General features: G+C 42.7%; 2 protein-coding genes across 2 annotated transcripts; both read left to right on the top strand.

The window, feature by feature from the left end:
• Nucleotides 1-4,818: 4,818 nt before the first annotated feature.
• On the top strand, nt 4,819-9,773 carry LOC129163797 (extracellular calcium-sensing receptor-like). Its single transcript, XM_070543589.1, has 7 exons — nt 4,819-5,079; nt 5,261-5,550; nt 6,022-6,317; nt 8,049-8,254; nt 8,352-8,573; nt 8,642-8,765; nt 8,833-9,773. Exons 1-7 carry the CDS (start codon nt 4,819-4,821, stop codon nt 9,741-9,743), a joined length of 2,310 nt encoding a protein of 769 aa, XP_070399690.1. The 3' UTR covers nt 9,744-9,773.
• Nucleotides 9,774-12,564: 2,791 nt separating this feature from the next.
• LOC129163755 (extracellular calcium-sensing receptor-like) lies at nt 12,565-16,059 on the top strand. Its single transcript, XM_054742226.2, has 7 exons — nt 12,565-12,825; nt 13,008-13,297; nt 13,773-14,068; nt 14,199-14,404; nt 14,500-14,721; nt 14,798-14,921; nt 14,997-16,059. The coding sequence occupies exons 1-7, from the start codon at nt 12,565-12,567 to the stop codon at nt 15,899-15,901; spliced, it is 2,304 nt and encodes a 767-aa protein (XP_054598201.2). The 3' UTR covers nt 15,902-16,059.
• The last annotated feature ends 4,483 nt before the right edge of the window (nt 16,060-20,542 follow it).

The following is a 20,542-nucleotide window of genomic DNA, read 5'->3' as shown; positions in this document are numbered from 1 at the left end:
CTCAAACCATAAAGTAAATCCTGATAATTCAGGAACCTGTAATTAATGTGCTTACCTCTCCTCAAGATAGGTCAGGGCTCCCCTTTGTCCCTTTAAAGAAGACCTTTAAAAAATCAGGAATGTGGATTCTTTTTCAAAAAATGTATTACAAGATCAAAAAATACAAAAATGAATAGATATAAAACTGACCATTTCCCCCAAGGAGAAATTAGTCCTAATGATTAATTAAGAATAATGAGTTGGCTTACACCAACTTTGTCTTCAAGCTACTGCTCCTGTTACTGTGTCTGTCGACTGCCCCAAAACTCTCTCTGTCAGCCTCCGTCCAGAGGACGGAGGATGACCTCTTCTATCCCAGCTCTGCTCTGTCTCTCACTGTCGTCTGCCCCAACTGTTGTGTCCGCTCTGCTTCTAGCTGCTCCTTTTTATACTCTTCTTGGGTCAGCTGAGACAAGGTAAAAAGTTCACTAGTTACACATACACCATTATCTCATGACAGTAAGGTCATGGGGTCATCTACCAGATACACACTTTTTTAGTTCAACACATTCTTCAGGACGGCTTTTCAGCTGAACACAGGCCATTAGGTGTCTTTTCCCTAAGTCCAGCATTCCTCATGAAGGCTTTCCGTCTTCTGATAGGCTCTCTTCAGACTGTCTCCTGCAGCTCCACCTTTTCTCCTGCTGGTAGGGTCAGGCACTTCTTGACCTTTTGCCCAATTTGGCTCCCAGAAGCAAGTTCTGATCCATTATCTCTGCGACCCTTCCGTGACCCTCGCTTCTCGCCACAGTTTCTGACCCCTTGGAATCTTCATGAAGGGTTTGTCCACTTCTGAGACGTTTTATCTTCAGTTGATCTTCTTTTGTCCCAGCTTGGATGCTTGTTGTGCAGTTGGGCCCCTGTCTTCTGGCTGATTTTACTCGCATAAGCAAGTTCAGTGTGTTTTAGTGTGGGTCCAATCTTTTCTCTGTGGCCCACCTGTTGACTCCGTTTCTTGCCACTGTCTTTGGCATGTGGGAACTTGCAACAGAACCACTGGTGCTGCCTCTGTTGATAATTCTTGCTGTTATTCCCCTGCTGATAATCAACAGCTTCTCCCCCCTTTGTGTCTGTCTCATCTCGCCAAATCGGTATTTCCCATTCTAACTATGTTGTTTTGTTTAGTGGTCTATTAAAACAAGCTGCAAGAACGCCAATTATTTCTAAAGTAAAAATTGTCGGAAAAACAATTAAGCTGCAGATAAGGGCGTATGTTAAAATTACTTTTTCAGATAACATTCGGCAGCCACTGAAGCAAATCACCGCTCCTCCGTTTCTGTCTCACACACACGGAATTTGTTTTTTGGCCCTGGACACACACACGATGTAACTTTCCAAAGTCCCCGGTTCATGTACAGCTCCACACACCTGTACTCAAAACCTCATCCACACCTCAAGTCCCCGAAAAAGGATGGCTGAAACCCTTCAGCACAGAGTGTCATGTTGGGTGGCAGTTTCTTGACCCACGACATGCAGAATCATAACACGGAGAGCAGGGAGGTAAGTAAAAAGGTTTTTATTTCTAAATAAGGAGCAGCGGGAGAGACAGGAACAGACGAGACGCAGGACTGGCAGCAGGAATCCAGGGAGAGATTCTAAGGAGGGAAACAGAGTGAATAAGAGGCAAAAACAAATAGAAAATGTATCTGGAAGACTGGTCTTACGGTTACTTGGTAGTGGTAACTGTACTGGACGGATTGTCAGGTCCGGGTGAGCTGAAGAGATCCAAGGTAAAGGGATTGTTTGTCCAGAGGTGTAGGAGCAGGAATGGATGTTGGTAGGTGAGCGGCTGAGAGCGGGCGGCCAGGGGATGAAGCAGTGTGGTCAGGTAGGCTGAGATCCGGGTTGGTTCTGGAGGAGTTGAGAGGTGAAGAGGAACCTGGAGGAGAGCAGGAGAGGGCATGAAGGGATTTTCAGGCAACAGGTTAACAAGAGCAAAAAATACAAATGTCTAAGTTGGGTCGGAGGCTAGAGCTACCCAAGAAGAGTAATCATCCAGCGTGGTGAAGTGTCACACTGCTCCTTAAATTCCCTGGGCCTTGATGATGAAATCAGCTGCATCCGTGAAGACAATACTCAGGAGAAAACATGGTTACAAACTGGCAGCTCACCACGGACCATGACACAGAGTTCCGGTCACAATTAAAACCCACAAAGCCACACAGACAACAACGATCAGCCAGCGGCGGACAAAACACCACGAACAACACCAAATCAATGAGACGCACACAAATATGAGTGATTTTTGTTGATGGTTCGACTTGGTTTTTTTAAGCCAAAACAGCGGTGTCCAAATATTTGTACCTCAGCAGCACAGGAAACTTTTAAACAATCCAGTGACAGTGTGTTTACTACACTAAACGCCAGTGTACGGCCACCGTTTCTTCTGGCACTGCGTTAATTAGCTGTGGCTTTAACGCAACGCTATTATATTATCATATCATATCTCATAAATTCCAACAGTCTGCCATACCGACCGTATTACCACCGGCGGCGGACCTCCCACCGCGGGACGGACTGTATCTCCCACGACACAGACCTGATTAAAACCTTCCCAGGGGATTTTCTGATCTGTCTTTCCGCTTATATTTCAAACAGAACCAACCCGGTGAGACAGCTGGACCAAGGGCACGGCATAGCGGCTCCCGGATTCGATTATTTCAACTCTATTTCAACCGAACCGGTTCCCCCCCCCCCTTGCTAAAACACGGGACGTCTCCCGTGTCCGGAAGGCAGACACATGCGTAAAACACACTGTCGAATCAACCAGCTCTATATATGCACAGCTGCAAAAAACAAGGTACTCACTCCAGCCACGACTCCCCCCTCACGCGGTGGACTCAACCCTCGGTCCGACGCGCGGAGCCGTAGGTGAAAGATCGCCGGCAGGACTACCCAGCCGGCCTGGAGGCAATGCAAGCCCCCGGGCTTTGAAGAGAGAGCGGCGCCTGTTCGGCCCCCTGGAGACGATCTCCCAGCTTCCGTCCCGCACGACGGGCACGGCACCAAAATGTTGGGTATTTTTATTTATTCAATCCAGGTGTACCTCAAAGAAAGTCCACAACACACAAGGGGGGTTAGAGATATTATTGTTATTAATACCATTTACCAATAAATACAAATAATCAATAATCAGATTTAGCAAAACCGGAGAGAAGAAAGTAACACACACCAGTCAAGGGAGGTCGGTTTAGTCTCTCGACGAGCGGGAGCCCATCAAAAGGTTTTATTCACAGATGACATATGACATTGCACACACACATTAAAATATTACCACACCCACTCCTTCACAGACAGCAAACTGTCCCAGGTTCACTCCATCTGGACTTCAATTGGGAGCTTGTTGTGATAACAGAACTGCAGACTTACAAGGTCAACTTTCCTTGCGGCAGGGGCCGGTTAATAACACCAGATGGTTCACAGACAAAAATCATCTTCCATGCATCTAATACTGTATTTACCACATTAAATGAAAAAAGGGTAATGAACTCTGTTTGAAAAAACAATACTATTAAAAAGTGAAGGTGAAAATCATCTTTTTATCCAACATGGGCAGTGATAAATCAGGTGCTGGTCAGCATTAGAAGCAGGGACCTGAAAAGGCTCAACAGCCTAATAAAAAAGGTTGGTTCTGTTCTGGGGACGACTGTGGAACCACTGGAGGAGATAATGTAAAGAAGGATTCTCCAGAGAATCAAGAAAATGATGGACAACCCTGAGCGTTCTCTTCACAAGACTGTTAAACAACGGAAGAGTGTCTTCAGTCAGAGGCTTCTTCAGTTTTGCTGCAACACTGACCGCTACTGGAGATCCTTCCTGCCAACAGCCATTGTAATATACAACAAGTCTTTGACGACTCGATTATTACTATTGTTCTGAGCTACTACAGCAATCAATTTCCCTCTGGGATTAATAAAGTATTACTGAATTGAATTGTTTGTGTTGAACAATCCCTTGATACTCAGTGGAAGTTTAGAAAGTAATAAAAACCACTTGCACCTTCTAAAAATACACATGAGGAATGGAGATCAGGTCTGTATTCATTGGTGTGCAATTAGTACTGGGTTTGTTTGAAGTGATGGTGGATCCTCTGGATAGTCTGAAACGAGTGGTCGAGCCTTTAGATGCTCTCACTGGTGATGGTGTTCCCACAGAGGCTTCATCTATAACATGCAATCTGCAGGGTGCCCCGCGTTTACCTGTGTTCTCACTGGATGGGGACCTTGTTTTAGGAGGTTCTCTTCTCCTTCACAACAATGTGAAAACAAAAGTTTATAACTACAGCACCAAGCCGGAGCCTCCAAGTTGCACAGGCAGGTTAGTAAGACTGGGGCTGGCTAAATGGGTTCTTAAATGACGGGAAATGGCTTTGTTTGAAAGTTGGCTGTGATCTTATGGAAATATGATAAAGATTATGATCATTTTTTGAAAAGACTGAACAAGTTGGAAATTCATCTGAAATCTTTATCACCAAGAAAAAACAAAGTCATTCGAGTGGTTTTAATCATAAAAAAGCAGAAGCATTTTTTTCTTTGTTTTTTATTCAATACAATTAAATTCTGTAAAAACACAGCTGAGGCTCTCATTTAGGGTGAGTAATTTTTTTAAATTCAAATGAACTCATCAAGTGTCCGATAACCTTTAGTGTTTGTATATGAGCTACATTGTATGTTGGTTAATTTAAAATTGTTATTATTCTTTGTAGTAATCCAACTGTCAAATATGTTGTGATTTATCTTGTGCAGCCTCAGTGCCGAGAACCTGCGTTATTCTCGAGCAATGATCTTTGCTATCGAGGAGATCAACAACAGCACAGAGCTGCTTCCAGGCATCAAACTTGGATATCAGATCCATGATACTTGTGCGTCAGTGCTTGTAGCAGCTCATGCGGCCTTTCAGCTAATAAATGGGCAGGATCCTGTGTTTCACAAAGGCAGCAACTGTTCTCGATCTGGTTTGGTGATGGGTGTTGTTGGAGACTCTTCATCTTCAGCATCCATCAGTATATCACGCATCATCGGGTCCTTCAATGTGCCTCTGGTAAGCAGTCTGCATTTACGGAGAGGTGAAGTCTCTCCGTGTGTGTTCACAACATTTTCCGCCTTTTAACCCATTACAAATGTAATAGTTTGAATTTGATACAAAGAAGAAAAAAAAAGATGCTGATATTACATAGAATTCATATTAATTTTAGGAAACGAATGTAATTTTCTCATTTTAGGTCAGCTTCTTTGCCACATGTGCCTGTCTGTCAGATAAGCAGCAGTTCCCAACATTTTTCAGAACAATTCCCAGTGACCAGTTCCAGGCCGATGCACTGGCCAAGCTGGTGAAACACTTTGGCTGGACTTGGATAGGTGCTGTCCGCTCTGACTCAGATTATGGAAATTATGGGATGGCGTCTTTTCTTGCAGCAGCTCAAAGAGAGGGAATCTGTGTGGAATATTCTGTATCCTTACTCCGAACCGACCCGCTCAGCAGGATCCAGAGAGTAGCTGATGTCATTCGCAGGTTTCTATGATTTTCACTGTGTGTTAGTTTTGAAGTGAATCCACTGCATTGACATTATAAGGACAATTATAGTAGATTTTTTTATCTGAAATAATAAAGTGTTTATATTCATATACAGTACTCAGGAAACTAGAAGAACTGATACTCATATGTGAATGTGATTGTTTATGGGTTGTGCTTTGAAATTATATTATTATACAGCAATACCCAAAAAATTATTACATTTTTTTCATAAAAAGGGGAATACTCAAATCAACACCATGTTTCTACAGTGCTTTTATTATGTTTTTAGACTTTCTAAAGGCATTTAAAGCACAGTTACAGCACTTTTATTAGGATGGTTTTGTATATGTTATCATTTGTTACTTTAAGGATTTGAGACTGTTAATAGAAAGTGGTACATTTTGAAAATACATTTCAATAAATTACGTTTGAAAATATGAAAATCACTTTACTAAAACGTGTCTGCAGGTCAACAGCGATGGTTGTTGTGGCATTCACAGCTTCTGGTGACTTGATGGCTCTGTTAGAGGTGCTGGCCAGGGATCCTCCACCGCCTCGTCAGTGGGTAGGAAGTGAGGGATGGATAACTGACCCGTATCTGATGAGGTACAGTTTCTGTGCAGGAGCCATCGGAGTTGCCATTCAACGATCTGTCATCCCAGGTCTGAGAGACTTCCTGCTGGATCTTTCTCCCACTGAAGTAGCTGCCTCCTCAGTGCTGACTGAGTTCTGGGAAGATGCGTTCAACTGCACACTGCAAAAAAGTGAGAGATTTTGTAAATATTAGTTACACACTTGAAATTGTATTTACATACAGTGGGGCAAAAAAGTATTTAGTCAGCCACCGATTGTGTAAGTTCTCCCACTTAAAATGATGACAGAGGTCAGTAATTTACATCATAGGTACACTTCAACTGTGAGAGACAGAATGTGAAAAAAAATCCATGAATTCACATGGCAGGATTAAAGAATTAAAGAATTATTTGTAAATCAGGGTGGAATTTGGTCAATAACAAAAATTCAACTCAATACTTTGTAACATAACCTTTGTTGGCAATAACAGAGGTCAAACGATTACTATAGGTCTTTACCAGGTTTGCACACACAGTAGCTGGTATTTTGGCCCATTCCTCCATGCAGATCTTCTCGAGAGCAGTGATGTTTTGGGGCTGTCGCCGAGCAACACGGATTTTCAACTCCCTCCACAGATTTTCTATGGGGTTGAGGTCTGGAGACTGGCTAGGCCACTCCAGGACTTTCAAATGCTTCTTACAGAGCCACTCCTTTGTTGCCCGGGTGGTGTGTTTGGGATCATTGTCGTGTTGGAAGACCCAGCCACGCTTCATTTTCAAAGCTCTCACTGATGGAAGGAGGTTTTGGCTCAGAATCTCACGATACATGGCCCCATTCATTCTGTCCTTAACACGGATCAGTCGTCCTGTCCCCTTAGCAGAAAAACAGCCCCAAAGCATGATGTTCCCACCCCCATGCTTCACAGTAGGTATGGTGTTCTTGGGATGCAACTCAGTATTCTTCTTCCTCCAAACACGACGAGTTGAGTTTATACCAAAAAGTTCTACTTTGGTTTCATCTGACCACATGACATTCTCCCAATCCTCTGCTGTATCATCCATGTGCTCTCTGGCAAACTTCAGACGGGCCTGGACATGCACTGGCTTCAGCAGCGGAACACGTCTGGCACTGCAGGATTTGATTCCCTACCGTTGTAGTGTGTTAACTGATGGTGACCTTTGTTACTGTGGTCCCAGCTCTCTGAAGGTCATTCACCAGGTCCCCCCATGTAGTTCTGGGATTCTTGCTCACCGTTCTCATTATCATTTTGACCCCACGGGATGAGATCTTGAGTGGAACCCCAGATCGAGGGAGATTATCAGTGGTCTTGTATGTCTTCCATTTTCTGATAATTGCTCCCACAGTTGATTTTTTCACACCAAGCTGCTTGCCTATTGTAGATTCACTCTTCCCAGTCTGGTGCAGGTCTACAATTCTTTTCCTGGTGTCCTTCGAAAGCTCTTTGGTCTTGGCCATAGTGGAGTTTGGAGTCTGACTGTTTGAGGCTGTGGACAGGTGTCTTTTATACAGATAATGAGTTCAAACAGGTGCCATTAATACAGGTAACAAGTGGAGGACAGAAAAGCTTCTTAAAGAAGACATTACAGGTCTGTGAGAGCCAGAGATTTTCCTTGTTTAAAGTGGCCAAATACTTATTTTCCACCCTGATTTACAAATAAATTCTTTAAAAATCCTGCCATGTGAATTCATGGATTTCTTTTCACATTCTGTCTCTCACAGTTGAAGTGTACCTATGATGTAAATTACTGACCTCTGTCATCATTTTAAGTGGGAGAACTTGCGCAATCGGTGGCTGACTAAATAATGTTTGCCCCACTGTATTCAGCAGTCTCTGAGAAAGAGACTTCTTTTTTTATTTTTTTTAGTGATCCAGTTTTGGACTTTCAACATTTTGTCTTTAGATGCTGCTCCACAAAATAGAGAATGTGATGGAAGTGAAGACTTAAAAATGCTCAAAAGCCCGTACACCGATACATCTCAGTTAAGAATAACCAACATGGTGTACAAGGCTGTGTATGCAATGGCTCATGCCATTCACAATGCAATGTGCCAACCCAACAACTTTACCACAAAGTGTGAGAAAGACATAAAGTTGGAGCTCAAACAGGTCAGCTCACAAAAACAGAAACCTACCTCCTGTCGCTTAAATGAGTTGTTTCACATTTTTAGCTTCCTTTTTCCTCTTTGTGACTGTTACTTCTCAGGTTTTACCTCAACTACAGAAAGTCAACTTCTCCAGAAATGGTTATCCTGTGTCATTTGATGCTAACGGGGATTCTGTAGCTTTTTATGAGCTGGTCAACTGGCAGAAGAGTGAGAGTGGAGTTATTGAGCTGGTAACAGTAGGGTACTATGATGCATCACTGCCTAAAGGAAATGAGTTTCATATCAGCAGGAACATAACCTGGATGCATGGTGGCACACAAGTAAGGAGCAAAAATATAGTTATGCATGTGTTACATGAACTCATGAATACAATTCATTAATTTAACAGGTCCCAGTTTCAGTGTGTTCTGAGAGTTGTCCAACAGGAAGTCGTAAAGTCCTGCAGAAAGGAAAACCCATCTGCTGCTATGATTGTATACCATGTCCTGAAGGAGAGATTAGTAACATGACAGGTAAAGTAAAATGGTTAATTTTATCAAAAGTATTAAATATACCGGTGCTAACAAATATTTCTTGCAGATTCTCCAGACTGTTCCCCGTGTCCCAGAGAATTGTGGCCTAATGCACAAAGAGACGCTTGTTTCCCCAAACCTGTGGAGTTTCTTTCCTATGATGAAGTCCTGGCAATAATCCTGGCTGCATTCTCTGTTAGTGGGGCCTGTCTGGCCATCATAACAGCAGCTATTTTCTTTCATCACAGAACAACTCCAATTGTCAGAGCCAACAACTCTGAGCTGAGCTTCCTGCTGCTCTTCTCTCTGACTCTGTGTTTCTTATGTTCATTAACTTTCATCGGAGCTCCCTCTGATTGGTCCTGCATGCTGCGACACACAGCGTTTGGTATCACCTTTGTTCTCTGTATCTCCTGTGTTCTTGGCAAAACTGTAGTGGTTTTAATGGCCTTTAAAGCTACACTTCCAGGTAGTAATGCCATGAAATGGTTTGGGCCTCCACAACAAAGAATGACTGTAGTGCTATTTACATTCATACAAGTTCTAATCTGTACTGTGTGGTTGTTACTCAGCCCTCCATACCCAATGAAGAATGTGAGCACATACAAGGAGAAGATCATCCTGGAATGTGCATTAGGTTCTGCTGTTGGGTTCTGGGCTGTGCTCGGGTACATTGGCCTGCTGGCTGTTTTCTGCTTTGTGTTAGCTGTTCTAGCTCGGAAACTACCTGATAATTTTAATGAAGCCAAGCTGATAACCTTCAGCATGCTGATATTCTGTGCAGTGTGGCTCACCTTCATCCCAGCATATGTCAGCTCTCCTGGAAAATTCACTGTAGCTGTGGAGATATTTGCTATTCTGGCCTCCAGTTTTGGACTGATTCTGTGTATATTTGCTCCAAAGTGTCTCATCATCTTATTTCAGCCTGAGAAAAACTGCAAAAGATCTTTATTGGACAAAACTAAATACAAAGAATAAAAGGTTTTAAATCATCTGGGGAGATGAATATGACTGCAACTAAAATAAACTTGACACTACTAACTTTTGATGCCATGTTTCAGAAACTCGTCCACTGTTTAAACATTCATTGAGAGATTTGGTCTTCATGCTGTAACTACAAGTTCAACTTTTTTATGCCGTCATATTATTGAGAAAGAGAGCTCCTATAAGTATCTCCCAAAATTCTGTCCACTGCCTGATGGATGCAGATACCTTTGAATTTACTGGGGGAATAAAAAATAAATAAATAAAAATGTAAAATATGTTTTCTCTCATTTGTCTAAAAACCTCTGCTAAATAACAAGTTTCAGACCAAAGGCAACCACTGGACCATCTAGTTGTCGATCTCGTTGAACTGCTGCACTTCCGTACTTCCCTGGGTCCTCCACTCATTACACACTCACACATTTGATAACAGAACACAACTGGTGTGTGAGTGTCTTTTCTCAATAATATCAGAGAAGGAGAAATAGCCGTCTGCTACCACTTCAACTTTAGGAAAACCCACCAGAGTCCCCACCCAAAAAAAACATTTGAAGTAGAAAATAGCGACTAGTATTCAGTGCTCTCTCGTTCCTTCTGGTAACACAGGTTTTGCGTTCTGGGAGAAGCGGATCAGGAAAGATGCCCGAGTGAAGGGGTGAATGTTTCATGATTTACTACAGAAGCTTCAACAATTTACCTGGGTCAAAAATTTGAATATAGAAGCTGTCTGAGTGACATGTTCTCAATTCTAGCGGTATAACGCCCGCATCACTGCAGACGCAGCACCAATCCACCTATCAATCTCCCGATCCATGTTTCCCCCATTCGTGTACATGAGCCCGAGATACACCCCCCACCTGGGGCAGGACCTTAACCCTGACCTGGAAGAATGCATCCTACCATTTCACGACTCAAGACCATGGACTTGGATTTGGAGAAACTGATTCTCATCCCAGCTGTGCCACGTTTGGCTGCGAACCGCTCCAGCGAAAGGTAGAGTTAACGGTCCAGAATATGACCATAAGAATACAACTAGTGTGTGCGAGTTAAATAAATATTGTTTCTGATGCTCAGGGAGGATTTTAAAACACAAAAGTTAGACACAAATAGACGTAGAGGAAATCTTGTCCAAATAACATCAAAGGCGTAACTAAAGATAGCAGATGAAGGTTGTCTTGTCTTCCGGAACTGCGCTGCTCTGGGTGGCTGCATGTTGGAGTAGCTCTGTTGACTATTTGAAAGTTTTGCCTTTTAGAGACATTTTTTCTTCTAGTTTCTCAAGAAAAACAGTTTATTTTTTTTTTGGACACTTTACTTTTCTGTTTCTTGTGCTGTGAAGCTTGGAGGATTTTTACTGCAATTTTTTCACTTTTTGAGCATTTGTTATGATGCGTAACCATGGTAACAAGCTGGTTTACAATCGGGAGCAGCTGATTAACATTGGAAAGGTTGAAATAATACCTCAACTGAAGCCACAAATCCCAAATGAGCTAAAACGCTAAAACGCAAGGTGTGGGCGCAGAGCGGGAGCAAAACAGAGACAGAGAAAGCAGAAATTCAAACCATCTCTTCCATCGATCATAATGGCCAATGATAAATGAGGTGCTGGTCAGCATCAGAAGCAGGGACCTGAAAAGGCTCAGCAGCCTAATAAAAAAGGCTGGTTCTGTTCTGGGGACGACTGTGGAAGCACTGGAGGAGATAAAGTAAAGAAGGATTCTCCAGAGAATCAAGAAAATGATGGACAACCCTGAGCGTTCTCTTCACAAGACTGTTAAACAACGGAAGAGTGTCTTCTGTCAGAGGCTTCTTCAGTTTTGCTGCAACACTGACCGCTACTGGAGATCCTTCCTGCCAAGAGCCATTGTAATATACAACAACTCTTTGACGACTCGATTATTACTATTGTTCTGAGCTACTACAGCAATCAATTTCCCTCTGGGATTAATAAAGTATTACTGAATTGAATTGTTTGTGTTGAACAATCCCTTGATACTCAGTGGAAGTTTAGAAAGTAATAAAAACCACTTGCACCTGCTAAAAATACACATGAGGAATGGAGATCAGGTCTGTATTCATTGGTGTGCAATTAGTACTGGGTTTGTTTGAAGTGATGGTGGATTCTCTGGATAGTCTGAAACGAGTGGTCGAGCCTTTAGATGCTCTCACTGGTGATGGTGTTCCCACAGAGGCTTCATCTATAACATGCAATCTGCAGGGTGCCCCGCGTTTACCTGTGTTCTCACTGGATGGGGACCTTGTTTTAGGAGGTTCTCTTCTCCTTCACAACAATGTGAAAACAAAGGTTTATAACTACAGCACCAAGCCGGAGCCTCCAAGTTGCACAGGCAGGTTAGTAAGACTGGGGCTGGCTAAATGGGTTCTTAAATGACGGGAAATGGCTTTGTTTGAAAGTTGGCTGTGATCTTATGGAAATATGATAAAGATTATGATCATTTTTTGAAAAGACTGAACAAGTTGGAAATTCATCTGAAACCTTTATCACCAAGAAAAAAACAAAGTTATTCGAGTGGTTTTAATTATAAAAAAGCAGAAGAATTTTTTTCTTAGTTTTTTATTCAATACAATTAAATTCTGTACAAACACAGCTGAGGCTCTCATTTAGGGTGAGTAATTTTTTTTTATTCAAATGAACTCATCAAGTGTCCGATAACCTTTAGTGTTTGTATATGAGCTACATAGTAAGTTGGTTAATTTAAAATTGTTATTATTCTTTGTAGTAATCCAACTGTCAAATATGTCGTGATTTATCCTGTGCAGCCTCAGTGCCCAGAACCTGCGTTATTCTCGAGCAATGATCTTTGCTATCGAGGAGATCAACAACAGCACAGAGCTACTTCCAGGCATCAAACTTGGATATCAGATCCATGATACTTGTGCGTCAGTGCTTGTAGCAGCTCATGCGGCCTTTCAGCTAATAAATGGGCAGGATCCTGTGTTTCACAAAGGCAGCAACTGTTCTCGATCTGGTTTGGTGATGGGTGTTGTTGGAGACTCTTCATCTTCAGCATCCATCAGTATATCACGCATCATCGGATCCTTCAATGTGCCTCTGGTAAGCAGTCTGCATTTACGGAGAGGTGAAGTCTCTCCGTGTGTGTTCACAACATTTTCCGCCTTTTAACCCATTACAAATGTAATAGTTTGAATTTGATACAAAGAAGAAAAAAAAAAGATGCTGATATTACATAGAATTCATATTAATTTTTGGAAACCAATGTAATTTTCTCATTTTAGGTCAGCTTCTTTGCCACATGTTCCTGTCTGTCAGATAAGCAGCAGTTCCCAACGTTTTTCAGAACAATTCCCAGTGACCAGTTCCAGGCCGATGCACTGGCCAAGCTGGTGAAACACTTTGGCTGGACTTGGATAGGTGCTGTCCGCTCAGACTCAGATTATGGAAATTATGGGATGGCGTCTTTTCTTGCAGCAGCTCAAAGAGAGGGAATCTGTGTGGAATATTCTGTATCCTTACTCCGAACCGACCCGCTCAGCAGGATCCAGAGAGTAGCTGATGTCATTCGCAGGTTTCTATGATTTTCACTGTGTGTTAGTTTTGAAGTGAATCCACTGCATTGACATTATAAGGACAATTATAGTAGATTTTTTTTATCTGAAATAATAAAGTGTTTATATTCATATACAGTACTCAGGACACTAGAAGAACTGATACTCATATGTGAATGTGATTGTTTATGGGTTGCGCTTTGAAATTATATTATTATACAGCAATACCCAAAAAATTATTACATTTTTTTCATAAAAAGGGGAATACTCAAATCAACACCATGTTTCTACAGAGCTTTTATTATGTTTTTAGACTTTCTAAAGGCATTTAAAGCACAGTTACAGCACTTTTAATAGGATGGTTTTGTATATGTTATTATCATTTGTTACTTTAAGGATGTGAGACTGTTAATAGAAAGTGGTACATTTTGAAAATACATTTCAATAAATTACGTTTGAAAATATGAAAATCACTTTACTAAAACGTCTCTGCAGGTCAACAGCAATGGTTGTTGTGGCATTCACAGCTTCTGGTGACTTGATGGCTCTGTTAGAGGTGCTGGCCAGGGATCCTCCACCGCCTCGTCAGTGGGTAGGAAGTGAGGGATGGATAACTGAGCCCTATCTGATGAGGTACAGTTTCTGTGCAGGAGCCATCGGAGTTGCCATTCAACGATCTGTCATCCCAGGTCTGAGAGACTTCCTGCTGGATCTTTCTCCCACTGAAGTAGCTGCCTCCTCAGTGCTGACTGAGTTCTGGGAAGATGCGTTCAACTGCACACTGCAAAAAAGTCAGAGATTTTGTAAATATTAGTTACACACTTGAAATTGTATTTACATATTCAGCAGTCTCTGAGAAAGAGACTTCTTTTTTTATTTTTTTAGTGATCCAATTTTGGACTTTCAACATTTTGTCTTTAGATGCTGCTCCACAAAATAGAGAATGTGATGGAAGTGAAGACTTAAAAATGCTCAAAAGCCCGTACACCGATACATCTCAGTTAAGAATAACCAACATGGTGTACAAGGCTGTGTATGCAATGGCTCATGCCATTCACAATGCAATGTGCCAACCCAACAACTTTACCACAAAGTGTGAGAAAGACATAAAGTTGGAGCTCAAACAGGTCAGCTCACAAAAACACAAACCTACCTCCTGTCGCTTAAATGAGTTGTTTCACATTTTTAGCTTCCTTTTTCCTCTTTGACTGTTACTTCTCAGGTTTTACCTCAACTACAGAAAGTCAACTTCTCCAGAAATGGTTATCCTGTGTCATTTGATGCTAATGGAGATCCTGTAGCTTTTTATGAGCTGGTCAACTGGCAGAAGAGTGAGAGTGGAGTTATTGAGCTGGTAACAGTAGGGTACTATGATGCATCACTGCCTAAAGGACAGGAGTTTCATACCAACAGGAACATAACCTGGATGGATGGTAGTACACAAGTATGGAACCTTAAAATTGACTAAATAAATAGCTTTGTGTAAAAATATGTAGTCATGTATCTCGTGTCAATGACAGGTCCCAGTATCAGTGTGTTCTGAGAGTTGTCATCCAGGAACTCGTAAAGTCCTGCAGAAAGGAAAACCCATCTGCTGCTATGATTGTATACCATGTCCTGAAGGAGAGATTAGTAACAAAACAGGTAAAATGGAATGTTTTGGGTATATGCATTATCGTCTGATAGTTAAAATGTCTTCATAATTCTTTTATTTTGCAGATTCTCCAGACTGTTCCCCGTGTCCCAGTGAATTGTGGCCTAATGCACAAAGAGACGCTTGTTTCCCCAAACCTGTGGAGTTTCTTTCCTATGACGAAGTCCTGGCAATCATCCTGGCTGCATTCTCTGTTAGTGGGGCCTGTCTGGCCATCATAACAGCAGCTATTTTCTTTCATCACAGAACAACTCCAATTGTCAGAGCCAACAACTCTGAGCTGAGCTTCCTGCTGCTCTTCTCTCTGACTCTGTGTTTCTTATGTTCATTAACTTTCATCGGAGCTCCCTCTGATTGGTCCTGCATGCTGCGACACACAGCGTTTGGTATCACCTTTGTTCTCTGTATCTCCTGTGTTCTTGGCAAAACTGTAGTGGTTTTAATGGCCTTTAAAGCTACACTTCCAGGTAGTAATGTCATGAAATGGTTTGGGCCTCCACAGCAAAGAATGACTGTTGTGTTTTTCACATTTATTCAAATTATAATCTGTACTGTGTGGTTGTTACTCAGCCCTCCATTCCCAATGAACAATCTGAGCACATACAAGGAGAAGATCATCCTGGAATGTGCATTAGGTTCTGCTGTTGGGTTCTGGGCTGTGCTCGGGTACATTGGCCTGCTGGCTGTTTTCTGCTTTGTGTTAGCTGTTCTAGCTCGGAAACTACCTGATAATTTTAATGAAGCCAAGCTGATAACCTTCAGCATGCTGATATTCTGTGCAGTGTGGCTCACCTTCATCCCAGCATATGTCAGCTCTCCTGGAAAATTTACTGTAGCTGTGGAGATATTTGCTATTCTGGCCTCCAGTTTTGGACTGATTCTGTGTATATTTGCTCCAAAGTGTTTCATCATAATAGTTCAGCCTGAGAAGAACTCTAAGAGATATCTTATGGACAAAAACAAAATGTAAATTTTCAGTGGTGTAAAAGCAAGAGGGCAAGGTCATTAGGAATACAACTAAACTACAGTTGACATTGCTGACATTTTTTATGTTTGGTATAAATGGATGTTTTTTTTTCTCAGAAACATGAAAATTGATTTCAGACGGAGCTGCAGTCAACCATAACCTCGGCGTTTTGATATCTTCTGAACTTTGATAGAGAATGCTCTGTTTTTTTTTTTTCTTTTTTGTTTTTTGCATGTGGGGTGTTTCATTGTGTCAAATTAAGGAACATTAAAGGAGTGGATTTGTTTATTGTATTTGTATTAATTTCATCTCCATTTGACCTAATAAAACTATGTATACAAATAAAGTCTAACTGATTAGTTCTAAAATGGGTAACACAAAGGTCCCCTGAAATACACCTTTACATTTTCCCATGTGCCCTAAATAAGGACAACCCTCTAGCCTAGAAATCTAGTCCAGTTGCCAGTTACCTGCTTGTTGTGTTTGAGTGTTCCAATGATCCCAGGAGCTGACTTGTCTGAGGTTTTATGCCTGTGGTAGGGTCACCCATGGCAAACAGGTCCTAGGTGAGGGATCAGACAAAGTGCAGCCCAAAGACCCCTTATCATGAACAATGCAAATGGAAACAGTGTTCCCATTCATGGACGTGGGTCGCTGGAGCCCCCCTCTTGAGCCAGGCCTGGAGTTGGGGCATGTTGGCAAGTGCCTAGTGGCCGGGCTTTTACCCATAGACCCCGGCACAGCCCGAAGAGAAGACATGGGTTCCCCTTGTCATGAGCTCACCACTCGTGGGAGGGGCCAAAAGGGTCGGGTGCATCGTGTGTCAGGTGGTAGCCGAAAACAGAGAGCTTTTCGGTCTGATCCTCGGCTACAAAAACGAGCTCTCGGTCTGTGGAATGTCACCTCTCTAGTGGGGAAAGCCGGAATTGATGGGTGAGGTTGAGAGGTTCCGACTAGATGTGGCTCTGGCTTTGAAACCAGTTTCCTCGAGAGGGGTTGGACTTTCTACCACTCTGGACTTGCTCCCAGTGAGAGGCGCCAAGCTGAGGTGGGCATACTTTTTGCCTCCCATATCGGAGCTAAGTTGGGGTTTACCCCAGTGACAGAGAGGGTAGCCTCCCTCCACCTACGTGTGGGGGATGGGTCCTGACTGCTCTCTATGCTTACGCACCAAACTACAGTTCAGACTACCCACCCTTTTGGGAGTCCTTGGAGGAGGTGTTGGAGAGAGCTCCTTTCGGTGACTCCCTCGTTCTGCTGGGGGACTTTAATGCTTACATGGGCAATGACAGTGAGACCTGGAGAGGTGTGGTTTGGAGGAACGACCCCCCTGATCTGAATTTGAGCAGTGTTTTGTTCTAGGACTCCTGTGCTTGTCTTGGATCGTCCATAATGAACACTATGTTCAGACATAAAGGTGTCCATATGTGCTGTTGGCACCAGGACACCTTAGGCCACAGCTCAATCACCAACTTTGTCGTCGTTTCTTCTGATTTACGGCCGCATGTCTTGAACACTCTGGTGAAAAGAGGGGTGGTGCTGTCAGGTGACAACTACCTGGTGGGGAGTTGGCTTCGATGGTGGGGGAGGGTGCCAGTCAGACCTGGCAGGCCTAAACGTATTGTGAGTGTCTGCTGGGAACATCTGGTGGAGTCTCCTGTCAGAAGAAGTTTCAACTCCCACCTCCAACAGAACTTTCAAAATGTTCCGGGGAAGGCAGGGGACATTGAGTCCGTGTGGGCCATGTTCCGTGATTCCATTGTCAAGGCAGGCAGCCAGATCTGTGGCCACAGGGTCGTCGGTGCCTTTCGTGGCAGCAATCCCCAAACCCACTGGTGGATACCAATGGTCAGGGATGCCGTCAAGCTGAAGAAAGAGTCCTATCAGGTCTTTTTGGCCTGTAGGACTCTAGAGGCATCTGAAAGGTATTGGTAGGCCAAGCGGAATATGCCCCAGACGAGGGAGGAGTTCTGTGAGACTATGAAGCAAGACTTCCATACGGCTTCTAGGAGATTCTGGTCCACCATCCCGTGCCTCAGAAGGGGAAAGCAGTTTGCTACCAACATCATTTATAGTGGGGATGGTGTGCTGACCTCAACTCAGGACATTGTGGATCGGTGGGAGGAGTACTTCGAAGACCTCATCAATCCAACCAGCACCTCTTTTAGTGAGGAAGCAGGGTCTGGGGACTTTGCCTCCATCTAAAAGGCTAGGTTATCTAGGGTTATCCCTGTAGTTATGCTGCTATAGGCTTACGCAACTGGAGGACATACTGACCACTTTCCACTCTACTACTTTCTTCTACAATCTGCTCTTTAACTGTATTATTTCTTGCTATTTCAACTGTTAACTTTATTTTTTCTCCAAGTGTTTTTCTTCCCAGAAGAAGCTACAGTGATGTTCTGCTGAGCTGTGGTGGCCTCATGGAGGGGGCCATCAGATTGAACACTGCTTCTAACCACTAAAACATTCTCCCTCTACTGATAATAACATTTTACTTTCTTTGACATTGAATGTGCTACTACTAGTTTACCCGTTTAATTATAGATTCACTAGGATAAATACAGTAAAGTTTATCTCTCACTAAGTAGATTATTTACTAATAAATCATAATGTAACCATAGAAACCCTACTTGGTATATATGTTGTGTGTGTGTGTGTGTGTGTGTGTGCGGGGGGGGGGTTGGTGTGTGCGTGTGTCTGTTCTGTCTTCCTGATCCTCAGTGAGTCATGGCGGATGGCTGCTTATACTGGGCCAGGAACCTCTGGAGGTTTCTTCCTGTTAAAAGGGAGTTTTCCTCTCCACTGTCGCCAAATGCTTGCTTAGTATGAGGATTGCTGTAATACACTGACACCAGTCAGTGACTCGATGCAATTTGCTGGGTTCCTTATATTGGAAATGTTTTACTGATTGGCTTAATGAACTGCACTGTATTGGAATGTTTACTGTGTGAAGTGCCTTGAGGCGACTCTTGTCGTGATTTGGCGCTTTCTAAATAAACTTGAAATTAATTGAATTTGGGTTGGGCTCTCCAATCTCTGGCATTGAGGTCACTAAGGTGGTCAAAAAGCTCCTTGGTGGCAAGGCTCTGAGGGTGGACGAGATCCGCCCGGAGTTCCTTAAGGAAGTTGTAGGGTTGTGTTGAGTCTGTTGTTGTTTAATGAGCAGAAAGTACATATGAATGCCCCTCCAAACTGCTCCCTGAGGAGCCACTAATGTCATTAGGGTATATTGTGTGGGAATGGTTGTTTTGTTTAGAGCGAAACATCTACAAGAAATCAAAGAACTCCAGCTACTATGACCTGGATGACTGAGAACCTTCACCAGCATATACTGATTAGGCTGTTAATCTGGAGGGGATCAATGTAAAGCTGGTGCTCTCCCAGTGTCAGCGGTTGAGGAGGGAGGGTTTAGTGTCTGCAAATTTTATCATTTGTGATGTCACAATTGGGGACTCTTTAAAACTGCTAATTTTAGGCATGTAAATCCTAAAACCAATCGCCAATATGAGCAGCAGATGAATGGATGGTTTTATTTTTTTTTGTGTTTTGTGTCTTTAGTGAGGCATTACAGACATTACAGAGAGCACATATAGCGATGATCGTTGGTGTGCAGTGCTCCAGGCTGCTGCGTCCAGCGCACGGTCCATTCTCAAAGTGGTGCCACCAAAAAACTATAATTAGCACACAATCGTTCATGCCCGCACATGTTCTCTACTTTCTGTCTTATTTTTGCCTGAAGTGCTCTGCTACTGCTACACACTGCGGAGCTCATCACCTGTGCTGCGGTGATTTCACCTCACAGACGCAGCATTGAAACGTGCACTCCGCTTTGCGGTCAAGAGCTTTGATCTGCTCAAAAGTAACTGATGAGCAGATTTTCTGGAGAATTTAGAGGAGATGCAGGGAGATGAGAGACAGACAGGACAGGAAAATAGTTAAATAAAAACAAGAAAACAAAACAAAGTGTTGAAAAGTAAAATGTAGGTAGATTTATCTCCGCTCCACGTTTTTACCTGTATAAAACAGTAAGTTATACACATGTATTGTTTATACATCTGATTCATTTTAGATCACCTTCAAAACTCAGTTACACACCCAGCCCCCCCCCCCCCCCCCCAACTGGGATCCCCAGAAGCCTCTCCATACCCTGTCCAGGAGTATTAGTTATACAGTGTTTATAAAAGCCCCTCAGACATTACTGACATGTTCTAATATTATCAGATGAAAAAATAAATGATCAGACTTGCTGTCTCATCTGCTTCTTTTCTAAACTTGCAAAAAGTAACAAAACCATTTGAAAGCCACTATTTGTGGATTATCCTAAAGTTTCCATGGAGTGTGTGGCAACTTGTATTTTCACTGACCCTGTCATCTAATCTCACAGCTGAAACAAGCATCCTTAATAATCTGTGCACAGGAAGCGTACCGATGCTGAAGTAAAACAAAAGGTATAATAATTTCTTATTAATAAAACCTTGTTGCAGCACTAAAGCAGAAAAATGAGATTTTGCAGTAAATATGCTAAATATTTACATATGAATTGTTTTAAAGACCTTTTATTGGCAGAATCTGATATTAATTTAATTCTTTAAAAAAAAAGGGTCCCAACGTGGTTTGTGTGGCGTTGCCATAGTGTGACAT

The sequence above is a fragment of the Nothobranchius furzeri genome, chromosome 13 (genome assembly GCF_043380555.1).
Source record: "Nothobranchius furzeri strain GRZ-AD chromosome 13, NfurGRZ-RIMD1, whole genome shotgun sequence".
NCBI lineage: Eukaryota > Metazoa > Chordata > Actinopteri > Cyprinodontiformes > Nothobranchiidae > Nothobranchius > Nothobranchius furzeri.
This window is presented reverse-complemented; position numbering and strand designations above follow the sequence as displayed.

What these genes read in the sequence shown, in the direction of transcription:
- LOC129163797 (XM_070543589.1), top strand. Translation starts at nt 4,819, where the DNA reads ATGATCTTTGCTATCGAGGAGATCAACAACAGCACAGAGCTGCTTCCA. An exon ending in GTAGCTGATGTCATTCGCAG is followed by an intron (nt 5,551 to 6,021) that starts GTTTCTATGATT and finishes ACGTGTCTGCAG; the next exon opens with GTCAACAGCGATGGTTGTTG. An exon ending in GGATGCATGGTGGCACACAA is followed by an intron (nt 8,574 to 8,641) that starts GTAAGGAGCAAA and finishes TTAATTTAACAG; the next exon opens with GTCCCAGTTTCAGTGTGTTC.
- LOC129163755 (XM_054742226.2), top strand. Translation starts at nt 12,565, where the DNA reads ATGATCTTTGCTATCGAGGAGATCAACAACAGCACAGAGCTACTTCCA. An exon ending in GATCCTTCAATGTGCCTCTG is followed by an intron (nt 12,826 to 13,007) that starts GTAAGCAGTCTG and finishes TTCTCATTTTAG; the next exon opens with GTCAGCTTCTTTGCCACATG. An exon ending in GTAGCTGATGTCATTCGCAG is followed by an intron (nt 13,298 to 13,772) that starts GTTTCTATGATT and finishes ACGTCTCTGCAG; the next exon opens with GTCAACAGCAATGGTTGTTG.